This window comes from Crotalus tigris, unplaced genomic scaffold, assembly GCF_016545835.1.
Source record: "Crotalus tigris isolate CLP2741 ecotype Arizona unplaced genomic scaffold, ASM1654583v1 scf7180000017658.5313226, whole genome shotgun sequence".
Lineage (NCBI taxonomy): Eukaryota > Metazoa > Chordata > Lepidosauria > Squamata > Viperidae > Crotalus > Crotalus tigris.
The window spans coordinates 2,682,597-2,696,817 of NW_024096545.1; the positions used below are offsets into that span (position 1 = coordinate 2,682,597).

Below are 14,221 nucleotides of genomic sequence, written 5' to 3' on the forward strand. Positions count from 1 at the left end.
AACTTAGGTCTTCCTTGAAAAAGATGTGAAACTTGGCAGTGGCCGAAAGAAAGAGAGTGAAACAGTGAAGGTGCTGGAAGCTTGCTTCTTAGTGCAGAGATCATTACATTAAAGAATAGGCCCCCAGGACAGCCACAAGTAGTGATGCCTAAGGTGGGGGAGACAGCAGAAAGAGGCTGGGAAAATGTGTAGGGTGAGAAGAGAGAGAGAATGATCTAGTTTTCTGATTTTTGGTTTAGTGCTCTGAGATTTCTATTGATTTTATTTCACGTGAAACCTGGAATAGTCAAAATGTACTACATTTTTTCTACTGAGCTACTACCAATCTAAATGGATCGTCAGAACTTCCAGAACTCAATGATTTGTTTTGGATTTAAAACAAAATATATTTCCTTATATATACACATCCCTACTTGCATTTCATTTCTGAGAATCTTTTTTTATTGTATTTTTATTTTATTGTATTTTTCCTTGACCCCATTTTATTCTTTAGGATATCCACAAGAAGGTGTTGTCACTGAATTTTAAGGATTGCCGCACAAAGATCCGTCATGTGGATGCTCATGCCACTATTAATGATGGTGTTGTTGTACAGGTCATGGGTGAGCTGTCTAATAACACTCAGCCAATGAGGAGATTCATGCAAACTTTTGTCCTTGCTCCTGAGGTACGTAGCCAGGGAAATACTTGTCTACATATTTGTATTCTAGGTATTGCTAGGTTATTGTAAGACATTTTTCACCATAAAAGTCTGTCTCTAACAAGTTGTAGATAAGAAATCTCACTATCTGGCTTTTACCGGCTAAACCAAAAACCTATAATGTTGCCAGGACATCTTTTGCAAGGTGGAAAAGAGAGAAGTGGGGAATGAAAGAAATTGAAGACATGAATTAGGAAAAAGGGAAGGAAATTAATTAAATCTAGTTTATTCCACTGTTCACTGTATGAATTCATAGTTCTCTATTCTTGAAAAATCTTACTTGCATTTTTTCATCTGTATATCAATTCACATATCGCCTATTCTTTTATTTCTAATACTTCTTTCTGAGTATTTTTCCAGTTCATTGAATCCTAACATTCTTAATCTTCTCTTTTTATTTAGATATTCTTTGTACAGTGGGGGAAAAGATTATTTGATCCTCTACTGATTTTGTACGTTTGCTCACTGACAAAGAAATGATAGATTTATTTTAACAGTGAGAGACAGAATAACAACAAAAAAAAATCCAGAAAAACGCATTTCAAAAAAGTTATAAATTGATTTGCATTTTAATGAGAGAAATAAGTATTTGACCCCTTTGCAAAACATGACTTCGTACTTAGTGACAAAACCCTTGTTGGCAATCATAAAAATCAGATGTTTCTTGTAGTTGGCCACGTTTGCACACATCTCAAGAGGGATTTTGTCCCACTCCTCTTTGCAGATCCTCTCCAAGTCATTAAGGTTTTGAGGCTGACATTTGGCAGCTCAAACCTTCAGCTCCCTCCACAGATTTTCTGTGGAATTAAGGCCTGGAGACCGGCTAGGCCACTCCAGGACCTTAATGTGCTTCTTCTTGAGCCACTCTTTTGTTGCCTTAGCCTTGTGTTTTGGGTCATTGTCATGCTGGAATACCCACCACGACCCATGTTCAATCCCCTGGGTGAGGGAAGGAGGTTCTCACCAAAGATTTGACAGTACATGGCCCCATCCATCGTCCCTTTCATGTGGTGAAGTTGTCCTGTTCCCTTAGCAGAAAAACACCCCCAAAGCATAATGTTTCCACCTCCATGTTTGATAGTGGGGATGGTGTTCTTGGGGTCATAGGCAACATTCGTCCTCCAAACATGGCGAGTTGAGTTGATGCCAAAGAGCTCGATTTTGATCTCATCTGACTGCAACACTTTCACCCAGTTCTCCTCTGAATCATTCAGATGTTCATTGGCAAACTTCAGATGGGTCTGTACATGTGCTTTCTTGAGCAGGGGGACCTTGCGGACACTATAGGATTTCAGTCCTTCATGGCATAGTGTGTCACCAGTTGTTTTCTTGATGACTATGGTCTCAGCTGCCTTGAGATCATTGACAGGATCCTCCTGTGTAGTTCTGGGTTGATTCCTCACTGTTCTCATGATCATTGAAACTCCATGAGGTGAGATCTTGTATGGAGCCCCAGACTGAGGGTAATTGGCAGTTATTTTGTGTTTCTTCCATTTGCGAATAATCGCACCAACTATTGTCACCTTCTCACCAAGCTGCTTGGTGATAGTCTTGTAGCCCATTTCAGCCTTGTGTAGGTCTACAATCTTGTCCTTGACATCCTTGGACAGTTCTTTGGTGTTGGCCATGGTGGAGTTTGGAATCTGATTGATTGATTGCTTCTGTGGACAGGTGTCTTTTATAAAGGTAACAAGTTGAGATTAGGAGCATTCCCTTTAAGAGAGTGCTCCTAATATCAGCTTGATACCTGTACAAAAGTCACCTGGGAGCCAGAAATCTTGCTGATTAATAGGGGATCAAATACTTATTTCTCTCATTAAAATGCAAATCAATTTATAACTTTTTTGAAATGCGTTTTTCTGGATTTTTTTGTTATTCTGTCTCACTGTTAAAATAAACCTACCATTAAAATTATAGACTGATCATTTCTTTCTCTGCTCTGCATAGCTGCGCAGAGCCGCTCTGCTCTCTGTTTTCTCCAGTGGTGGTGACGGAGGGCTGGCAGAGGGAGGTGGAGGGGGAGGCTTGTGCCACTCCGTCATGGCGCAAGCCAGGGGAGAGTTAGAGGAGAAGGAGGTGGCTGCCGCCAGGCAGGTAATCTGTTGGGCGAAGCATGAAAAAAACCCCTCCAGCGGCGCACAGTGCAGTGGAGCCTCTGCCATCACTCTCTCGTTGGCTCCAAAACGTTGGAGGGGGACCGGGCCTACCTCGCCCATCCTCCTTAGCATGGCAGTCCGGCTGGGGAAGGGAGTGAAATGGAAGGTCGCCGAGCAAGGAATGACCTGGCTGGGGGGGGGGGCTGAAGGAAGCGAGTGCGGGGCGCATGGGGCAACTCCACCCCTCCCCCACCTATCTCGCCTTGTAGCAGTGGCGATGTGCCGCGTGGCCTCCTGCAACATTGCAGCAGTGATGTGGGATGGAATGGGCGGTGTCCTAATTAGGGCTTATTATATTAGGCCCACCCCAAAAATCAGGATAGATCTTTTTTCTGGGGTGGGGCTTATTTTCAGGGAAACACGGTAGTAGAATGTCTATCACTAAAATTAAGAAAATTCATTCTTGTCTCTTAGTCATTGAGCTCGATTGTTGTATTTTGCTTGAAGTGATTGAGAGAGTTCAGAAATCAATGGTTAAGTCAGCTGTGCAAGTCTTTCCTTGTATTTTCTGAATAGCACATATAGCTAAAACTGTTTTGGACTGAAATTCCAGTACAGGTAGTCCTCAATTTACAACCACAATTGAGCCCAACATTTCTGTTTTTAAGTGAGACATTCATTGAATTTGGGCCCATTTTATGACCTTTCTTGCCACAATTGTTAAATGAATCACTGCAGTTGATAAATTAGAAACCAGACTGTTAAGTGAATCTGGCTTCCCCATTGACTTTGCTTGTCAGAAGATCGCAAAAGGTGATCACATGGCCTTGGCAGCAGTGGCCATAAGTATGAACCAGTTGCCAAGCATCTGAATTTTGATCACATGATCACGGGGATGCTGCAAAGGTTGTAACTGAAAAATGGTCACAAGTTCCATTTTTCTGTGCCGTTGTAATGTAACTTTGAACAGTCACTAAACAAACTGTTGTAAGTCGAGACTACCTGCAAATGATTTTGGGATGACAGAATGGAACCAAATATATGTGGTGAGCAAACTGCTGAATTTTATTTTTCACATTGTATTGTCAACAGGGATCAGTTGCCAACAAGTTTTATGTCCATAATGACATATTTCGCTATCAGGATGAAGTTTTTGGTGATTTGAATGCTGAACCTCCAGAGGGTAAGCTCCATAATCTTAATTTTGTGTTTATGACTGTTTTTTGGTTAATAACTCCTCTAAATAGTGAAATGGCCAAATCATGACTTGTCTGCATAATTTAAAGATGCCTTTGAATAATAAAAAGGTAGGATCTCTTTCAAATCCTAATGATTTGGTGAATTTGTCCGTGCTATTTACATGGTAGCATTATACAAGTGGCCACTGTTAAGCTTCTGGTGATTTTACCTTTTACTTTACTTTAGTCTAGTTTACAGCCCTTGATGTCTCCATAAAAGTATTAACCATGTGTGACTCTGCTTAGGTATAAAACCCAAGTGCAGCACCTGTTTATACTTCCAAAGAGGAAGCAGAACTAAATTTACCATAACAGTGAAAATCAGTGAAAAGATATGAGCGAGAAAAAGGATAATGCTACCTAAAACTTGTGAGATCTAAAAATAGGACCCTGAAAATCTGTACTTTATCATTCTTCCTTTGATCAGAAATTCTGTTTTTCTATACTAAAATACTAAACTAAAAACAGCTATTGATTTCAATCTTTAACTTAACTTAAACCTGCCGTTTTATTACAGTCAGATGCTGTGCTGTATTTGTGTATTAATAGAATTAATGAGTTAGCCAAATTTGGTTTATCTCTATTTTCAACCTATTCTCCAAAGCGCCTGAAGGCAGTACAAGAAGCAATGGATAGAAACTAATCAAGGAGAGAACTAACCTAGAAGTAAGGAGAAATTTCCTGACAGAACAATTAAACAACTTGCCTTCAGAAAGTTGTGGGTGGAAGTTTTTAAGAAGAGATTGGGCAACCATTTGTCTGAAATGGTTATAGATATCTCCTGTTTGAGCAGGGGCTTGGACAAGAAGATTTCCGATCTCCCTTCCAACTCTGTTGTTCTATTTAGCTGTCAGGTATTTCTATAGTTAAGTTGTAAGAAAGCTAAATTACCATAAACTGAATTATCATTAGAAATGCTTTCTTCATGAACGTGTTGTTTTACATTGTAATATATTTTCAGACCTTTCTAGATAGTCCTTGACTTATGATCACAATTGTGCCCGAGATTTCTGTTGCTAAGTGAAACAGTTGTCAAATGAATTTAGCCCATTTTACAACCTTTCTTGCCGCAGTTGTTAAGTTAGTAACACGGTTAAGTGAATCTGGTTTCCCCATTGACTTTGCTTGTTAGAAGGTTGCAAAAGGTGATTACATGACCCCGGGACACTGCAACATTCATAAATATGAGTCAGTTGCCAAGCATCTGAATTTTGATTACATGACCGTGGGATGCTTCAACAATCGTAAGTGTGAAAAATGGTGATAGGTCATTTTTTTCAGTACCGTTATAACTCAAAATGTCACTAAATGAACAATTGTAAGTCATAGATTACTTGTGTTGCTGTCCTAGTCTGATTAATTGATGTAAGCCTGATAGAGAAGTTGATGAAATCTTTATACAGTCTGAAATAATAATAGGAAAAGACTATATTGGAGGGATGCCTTTTTCAGTTCACTAATGGGTTCAGCCTCTTTTCTGAAACTGGCAATTCAGTAAATAGCCAAACTTTGGTGGTGAGGATAGGCAGAAATAGAATGCATGGGACAATAGGTTTTGGGTGTTCTGTACCAAGGTTAAAAATAAAAGTTTTGAGTGTTTTGATCTATCCATGAAATGAAAATTCTTTTTCGGGTGGGGGAAGTCAAGCAAAAGCCAAGGATATTGGCAGCTTGGGGGGGGGGGGGTAAAGGGAAGCTCCGGAAGATAAGGATGGATTTGTCTGGTGTGATATATCAGTCTGGGAATTGAGTCAGAGGAAAGTTGCTAGGAAGATGAATGAAAAGATTGACAGGATATGCCTTCCTGAGACATCAGTGGATATGAAGCAAGAGAAGAAAGTCACTGTGTCCAGATAGTCCTCGACTTACAACCACAATCGAGCCCACAATTTCTGTTGCTAAGCAAGATAGTTGTTAAGTGAGTTTTGCCCCATTTTATGATCTTTCTTGCCACAGTTAAGTTAGTTACACAGTTGTTAAGTGAATCTGGCTTCCCCATTGACTTTGCTTGTCAGAAGGTTGCAAAAGATGATCACCTGAGCCTGGGATACTGCAGCTGTCATAAATACATGCCAGTTCCCAAGCATCTGAATTTTGAGCATGTGACTGGGGATGCTCTGCAAAATAGTCATAAGTCACTTTTCGGTACCATTATAATTTTGAATTGTCGCTAAATGATTGGTTGTAAATCAAGGACTACCTATAATTGGGATTTGCTGACTAGTACCTTATGTCAAAGTTCCCAATGTTTCCGGCTTTGCAGACTGGGAAGGGGGGGGGAGAGGGGTTGATTCATGCAAGTGGCTGGCAAGCTTGTGCACATGCATGTAGCTCCATTTGTGCAAGCAATATGCATACGTGCCTGCTGCTTATTTAAATGGCGTGCACGCGCTCGCTTGATGCGCAAGTGAAGATGCATGTGCTTGCACTTGCCCGCTGTTTCCATTGCCTGGTTGCAAATCTCCCGGCCCATGGTTTGGGGACCCCTGGTCTCTGTGGAGGAGGAGTGGGAGAGCAGACAACATGTCCTTCCTTGCTTATTCCTTTTATTCCGTTATTTTATTTATTCTCTCAAGATTTTGCTATGCCTGGAAACCAGAGCAACCCAAAAACCTTTAACCTCTTTCCCATGTGTGCATTTGACCCCATTATTGTCTATTAAAAATGTACATGTATCTAAAATGTACATATATTTAGTAAGCCATAAAAGATTGAATGAACATTATGAGCTTTTCCTTTTAATTGGTACAAAGTAGGGTACAAAGTTTTTTTTCCTCCCTCACCAGAATCTGAGGAAGAGGCAGAAGAGCCTGAGGAAAGGCAACAGACTCCGGAGGCAGTTGCGGATGATTCAGCAGCTTACTATGAACAGTCGGTCAGGTAAGTCAACCCAACATTCCAGTTATCCTGTCTTTTCTTGCTCTAGCTGAAATAAAAGTCCAGTTCTCGGAACATCCAGTCTAACCTCACTTTTGTTTACAAGTCGCCTCTCACAGCACTGCTGATAAAGAACAGAAGTCCATTGTTAATTCTAGAGTCAAATTTTCACCATTCAGCAGTCATTGGCAATCTTGTTCTTAGAATATGTAAACACCTACCAGTTCCTTTCATTTTTGGAAATAATGTATTTGGAAGGCATATTTTCCGTATGTAGTTCAAAGAAAAAGAATGAAAGAATCTTTTATTTTTTTAAATGGAGGTATTACTGACTTTATCCAAGAAAACATTTTTGCAGGCCAGTATAGAATTGAATTAAATTATTATGTTGAACATTTTATAAATAACTGAACATTTTATAAATACCCTACTACAGTGATGGCGAACCTTTTAGAGACCGAGTGCCCAAACTTCAACCCAAAACCCACTTATGTATTGCTGAGTGCCGGGTGGGTATGGCCCGCTGGGTGGGCGTGGCTACAGTGGTCATGGCAGACAGGTGGGCGTGGCCAGGATGGGCATGGCCAGCTCGATGTTGCTCCTGGGGAGGGATGCCTGTGGGGCCGGGCAGGGTTGGGGGAGATCCAGGGGTTTCTGGCGGGTGGGGCAGTGGGCAGGAGGCTGGTTCTGTGGGATGAGGCGAGGCAGGGTGGGGGTGCCATGTCGCAGGGCAAGGCGAGGCAGGGGCCGGGGCGGCTGCTGCCTGACACCATCGGCCTCTGCACACAAAGGCCAGCAAGCACATGGGTGATGGGATGCATCCGGCCACGTGGGACCTTGGCAAGTTAGCAGGCGGCTGGTTGAAGAGGACGGTTGCCATCTTCTGGGGCATGGTGCATGTGCCCATAGAGAGGGCTCTGAATGCCTCCTCTGGCACGTGTGTCATAGGTTCGCCACCACTGCCCTACTATGTAGGATTTAGAAAGAGTTAAGATGGTTATTGAACTGTGTAGACAAATTGCTGCCTATAATGAAAAGATCTTTCATCGGCAGCAATGACTTGGAGGAACAGCTAGAAGAACCGGTTGTAGAACCAGAACCGGAACCAGAAGCTGAACCTGAACAAGAGCCTGAAGTAGAAGTTCAAGAAGAAAAACCTGACCTAGTGGTAGAGGAAGCAGCTCCTGAGGAAACTATTGAAAAGAGTCCTTCTCCAGTTCCTGCAGATCCAACACCTGTTGTGCAAGAAGACTCTAGAGTAATACAAGAATTTTTTCTATGTTGTCGTTCAATAAAGTTGTTCTTTTACTTTTTTAAAAAAATGTTCATTTGAAACAGGATCCCACCAATTATTTTTCTGGGAACTTTCTATTTTAGGGAACTTTTGTTGTTGTTGTTAATTGCGAAGTCGTGTCCGACCCATCGCGACCCCATGGACAACGTTCCTCCAGGTCTTCCTGTCCTCTACCATCTTCTGGAGTCCATTTAAGTTCACACCTACTGCTTCAGTGACTCCATCCAGCCATCTCATTCTCTGTCGTCCCCTTCTTCTATTGCCCTCAATCTTTCCCAGCATTAGGCCCTTCTCCAGTGAGTCCTTCCTTCTCATTAGGTGGCCAAAGTATTTGAGTTTCAACTTCAGGATCTGGCCTTCTAAAGAGCAGTCGGGGTTGATCTCTTCTAGGACTGACCGGTTTGAACGCCTTGCAGTCCAAGGGACTCGCAGGAGTCTTCTCCAGCACCATAGTTCAAAGGCCTCAATTCTTTTGCGCTCAGCCTTTCTTATGGTCCAACTTTCACAGCCATACATTGCAACTGGGAAAACCATGGCCTGGACTATACGCACTTTTGTTGGCAGGGTGATGTCTCTGCTTTTTAGTATGCTGTCTAGATTTGCCATAGCTTTCCTCCCCAGGAGCAAGCGTCTTTTAATTTCTTGGCTGCAGTCCCCATCTGAGGTGATCTTGGAGCCCAGAAAAATAAAATCTGTCACTACCTCCATTTCTTCCCCATCTATTTGCCAGGAATTGAGAGGGCCGGATGCCATGATTTTGGTTTTCTTAATGTTGAGTTTCAAGCCAACTTTTGCACTCTCCTTCTTCACCCGCATCAAGAGGCTCTTTAGTTCCTCTTCACTTTCTGCCATTAGAGTGGTATCATCTGCATATCTTAGGTTGTTGATATTTCTCCCGGCAATCTTAATTCCAACTTTTGATTCATCTAGCCCTGCCTTTCTCATGATGTGCTCTGCATATAAGTTAAATAGGCAGGGCGACAGTATACAGCCTTGCCGGACTCCTTTTCCAATTTTGAACCAATCAGTGGTTCCGTGTTCGGTTCTCACTGTTGCTTCTTGACCCGCATATAGGTTTCTCAAGAGACAAATGAGATGGTCTGGTACTCCCATCTCTTTAAGAACTTGCCACAATTTGTTGTGATCCACACAATCAAAGGCTTTTGCATAGTCAATGAAGCAGAAGTAGATGTTTTTCTGGAACTCCCTAGCTTTCTCCATGATCCAGCGTATGTTGGCAATTTGATCTCTAGTTCCTCTGCCTCTTCGAAATCCTGCCTGTACTTCTGGTAGTTCTCGATCCACATACTGCTGGAGTCTAGCTTGTAGGATTTTAAGCATAACTTTACTAGCATGTGAAATGAGTGCAATGGTGCGATAGTTAGAACATTCTTTGGCATTGCCTTTCTTTGGAATTGGAATGTAAACTGACCTTTTCCAATCCTGTGGCCACTGTTGAGTTTTCCAAATTTGCTGGCAAATTGAGTGTAGCACTTTTACTGCATCGTCTTTTAAGATTTTGAATAGCTCAGCTGGAATACTGTCACCTCCACTAGCTTTGTTGTTGCTCAGATTTTCTAAGGCCCATTTCACTTCACATTCTAGGATGTCTGGTTCGAGGTCAATGACCATCTCATTGTGGTTATCTGGGATGTTAAGCTCATTCTTGTATAGTTCTTCTGTGTAGTTTTGCCATCTCTTCTTAATCTCTTCTGCCTCTGTTAGGTCTCTGCCATTTTGGTCCTTTATCATGCCCATCTTTGCATGAAACGTTCCCTTCATATCTCCAATTTTCTTGAAGAGATCTCTGGTCCTCCCTATTCTGTTGTTTTCTTCTATTTCTTTGCACTGTTCATTTAAGAAGGCATTCTTATCTCTTCTAGCTACTCTCTGGAATTCTGCATTCAATTGGGTGTATCTTTCTCTTTCTCCCTTGCCTTTCGCTTCCCTTCTTTCCTCAGCTATTTGCAAAGCTTCCTCAGACAGCCATTTTGCTTTCTTGCATTTCTTTTTCTTTGGGATGGTTTTAGTTGCTACCTCTTGTACAATGTTGCGAACTTCCATCCATAGTTCTTCAGGCACTCTGTCTATCAGATCTAATTCCTTAAATCTATTTGTCACCTCTACTGTATATTCATCAGGAATATGATTTAGTTCATACCTGAGTGGCCTAGTGCTTTTCCCTACTTTTTTCAATTTAAGCCTAAATTTTGCAACGAGAAGCTCATGATCTGAGCCACAGTCAGCTCCTGGTCTTGTTTTTACTGACTGTATACAGCTTCTCCATCTTTGGCTGCAGAGCACATAGTCAATCTGATTTCTATGTTGACCGTCTGGTGATGTCCATGTGTAGAGCCGTCTCTTGGGTTGTTGGAAAAGAGTGTTTGTTATGACCATCGTATTCTCTTGACAAAATTCTATTAGCCTGTGCCCTGCTTCATTTTGTACTCCAAGGCCAAACTTGCCTGTTATTCCGGTTATCTTTTGGCTTCCTACCTTAGCATTCCAATCCCCCATGATGATAAGGACATCATTTTTTGGTGTTAATTCTATAAGGTGCTGTAGGGCTTCATAGAACCGGTCAATTTCATCCTCTTCAGCACCAGTGGTTGGGGCATAGATTTGGACTACTGTGATATTGAATGGTTTGCCTTGGATTCGAATTGAGATCATTCTGTCATTTTGGGGATTGTATCCCAGTATTGCTTTTCCTATTCTTTTATTGACTATGAAGGCTACTCCATTTCTTCTGAGGGATTCTTGCCCACAGTAGTATACCTGATGGTCATCTGAGTTAAATTCACCCATTCCTGTCCATTTTAGTTCACTGATTCCTAAGATGTCGATGTTCAGTCTTGTCATCTCTTTTTTGACTACGTCTAGCTTGCCTTGATTCATGGATCTTACATTCCAGGTTCCTATGGAGAAAAAATCTTTACAGCATCGGACTTTCCTTTCACCACCAGATATATCCACAGCTGAGCGTCCTTTCGGCTTTGGCCCAGTCGCTTCATTCTTTCTGGCGCTACTAGTACTAGCCCTCTGCTCTTCCCCAGTAGCATATTGGACACCTTCCGACCTGAGGGGCTCATCTTCCAGCGTCATATCTTTTTGCCTTTTAGTACTGTCCATGGGGTTTTCATGGCAAAGATACTGGAGTGGTTTGCCATTTCCTTCTCCATGAACTTTTAGTTCCCTAAAATTGCACCACTAAATTAATTACTGTTAAATCTGTTTTTAAAGTTATTGTGTCACCCAATCTAATAGATACCCTTAAAATAGAGTGTGAACTGAAAGCACTACCAAAATCCTCACATTTTTCCTATACAGCAGACATGTCAAACTCGTGACCTCACGTGATGTTGTGCAACGTATCGGGACAGTTTTGCCATTGCCGGCAATGGGGTGGGTGTGGCTTCCGTGTGACGCGTCCGGCCTATGGGCTGGCAGTTTGACACTCCTGCTATACAGTTATAAGATGTTTCACTTACAGCTTATCGACAAAATGACAATATCTCCATAGACACCCAGTGACAAATATACCATATTTCTGGAAACCAACCAGCAGTTGAGGAAATTTGAAACAATCACTTGCAATTCATTACTGTGACCTACAGTGTGATAATGAGATTTATCTAAGTCCTATTTGCAGCTAAGAGATTATGGTTATACAACACAGAGAACTGTTTTAACGTATCGTGCCTTTGTTAGATTTAGTCATTCCGCTTATGGAAAGCACTCCATAGCGGGAAGGAACTCCGATGTAAGCATCAGTATTTGCATCGAAATGTAGTATGATATAAGAAACAGATGTCTATAAATCTTCCGATTTATGGTTTAGCTATGCCAGGGGTCTTCAGACTTGGCCCTTTTATGACACGTGGACTTCAACTCCCAGAATTCCTCAGCCAGCGTGCCTGGATGGGGAATTCGGGGAGTTGAAGTCCACAAGTCATAAAAGGGCCAAGTTTGAAGACCCCAGAGCTATGCAGTAACAAAGCATTGAAAGGCAACTTTAGTAGGCAAAATTAATGATCTTTGGTCTTGTTAATTGCCAGTACTTAGAACCAATTATTTTTTAAGTTTTATTCTTAACTGCTGAGATAATTTGAAGGAAAAATTTAAATGGTGACAAATACTAAATATTGAGTATATACTTAATCATGTAAATAAATGAGACTGTACTAGTGGAATTGCAAAAAAAAGCTAGAAGTTGAAAGGGGCAGCCTTGAAGAATAGGTATCTTCTATCGTTAATAAAGCTTTTCTTTCTCCCAGACATCTTCATGGGCATCTGTGACCAGTAAGAATTTACCGCCCAGTGGAGCAGTTCCAGTATCGGGCATACCACCCCATGTTGTTAAATTGCCTACATCACAGGTAGGAACCGCCCATCAAATGCATGCAAGAGTAATCAACAGATTTAATACAATCTATAGATGCCTTGAATTTAGAATTAATTTGAATTTTTAGCATTAGTCAGTTGTTTATGGCGTGTTCAGCATAGGTGGCAAATGGCACTCTCTTTCCTTAAACCAGCAAACTGCTGAAGTTGCGCACTGTTTCAATGAATGTTGAAAATCACTGATAACAGACTATATATTAAAAATATGCAACTTCAGCAATTCATGAAAACATTGCACAACTTCAGCAGTTCGTTGGCTTAAGGAGAGTGCCATCTGCCATTTTTAGTAAGAGGCAGACTACGCAAGTTATCTGTAAGTTGGATGTTCTTAACTTGGGGATTTCAAGTAAACACAATATTAAAAGAAAAAGTAGCAATAATAGGTTTCACATCAATTTTATTGGCTCTCCCACTCCCAATAACTGTAGCCTCTTTCTAAAATTCCTGAAGAGAAAATTTGATTAAGAAGAATGGGAATGGGTATTTTTTTAGTTAAAAACACTAGGCTTTAGAGCAGACATGTCAAACTTGCGATGTCACGTGACGTCATGCGACATATTGGAACTTTTTCCCTATTGTCGGCAATAGGGTGGGTGTGGTTTTGTTGTGATGCGTCCGGCCCGCGGGCCGGCAGTTCGACACCCGTGCTCTAGAGGGATTTGCTTCTAACTATAAAATTGTCTCCTGGCCATATCATTTGGACTTGTTTTCTCCTCATCATTTTGAAGAGACATTGCCACATTAAAGATAAAATGCAACCATATATTGCTATTATCACCAGAAATGGATGAAAAACACTGTGGAAAGGAAGCATTTATCACCAGTGCTTCCAATTCAGTATGACTTCTGCCGGCTTCAATGCTCAAGTGTGCTAAATGAAAGAAAGGGCTTCATTTTCTCCATTCCATCTTTTAAGCTTGTTTTCCCTGTTTTCCGTAGGTTCTTAATGGTTGCAGACAGAATAAATTTAATTTTACTTGTCTTTTGTAGTCTCTCATTTTGTGCTGGTACATTTTCAGCCCCGTCCTGAATCTAAGCCCGAATCCCAAACTCCACCCCAGAGACCTCAGCGGGACCAGAGGGTGAGAGAGCAACGGACAAACATCCCACTACAAAGAGGCCCTAGGACAAGTAAGAAAACTAAATTCTGTGTTTGGCATACAGAATAATTGTATGGTGGTGATATTGTATGGTTTTTAAAAGGGAATTCATTATTTAAATAAAATAATTAAAACTTCCCAACTCCTGTGCTTAGGCTAAAAAAATACAAAAATATTGCTTAAGAGTTGGAAAGAATGAGTCCAAATTAATTTTATGTGGATAGCAATAGCACTTAGACTTATATACCGCTTCACAGTGCTTTACAGACCTCTTTAAGCGGTTTACAGGGTCAGCATATCATCCCCAACAATCTGGGTCCTCATTTTACCAACCTCGGAAGGATGGAAGGCTGAGTCGACCTTGAGCCGGTGAGAATCGAACTGCCAAACTGCTGGCAGTAGGCAGTCAGCAGAAGTAGCCTGCGGTACTGCATTCTAACCACTGCACCACCACGGCTCTTTACTTTATTCTACTTTGAAGGCTTTGGTAAGATGCCACTTACATGTCAATA

At 41.4% G+C, this 14,221-nt stretch overlaps 1 protein-coding gene across 2 annotated transcripts in view; it reads left to right on the plus strand.

Moving 5' to 3' along the window:
• The window catches only part of G3BP1 (G3BP stress granule assembly factor 1), a 32,587-nt gene that overhangs the window by 15,464 nt on the left and 2,902 nt on the right, over positions 1-14,221 (plus strand). For both annotated transcript variants that reach the window (XM_039335744.1, XM_039335745.1), the window contains exons 4-9: positions 494-667; positions 3,889-3,979; positions 6,821-6,914; positions 7,965-8,169; positions 12,483-12,584; positions 13,629-13,740. In XM_039335744.1, coding sequence (XP_039191678.1) covers positions 494-667; positions 3,889-3,979; positions 6,821-6,914; positions 7,965-8,169; positions 12,483-12,584; positions 13,629-13,740 — 778 coding nt within the window. The remainder of the gene's footprint in view (positions 1-493; positions 668-3,888; positions 3,980-6,820; positions 6,915-7,964; positions 8,170-12,482; positions 12,585-13,628; positions 13,741-14,221) is intronic.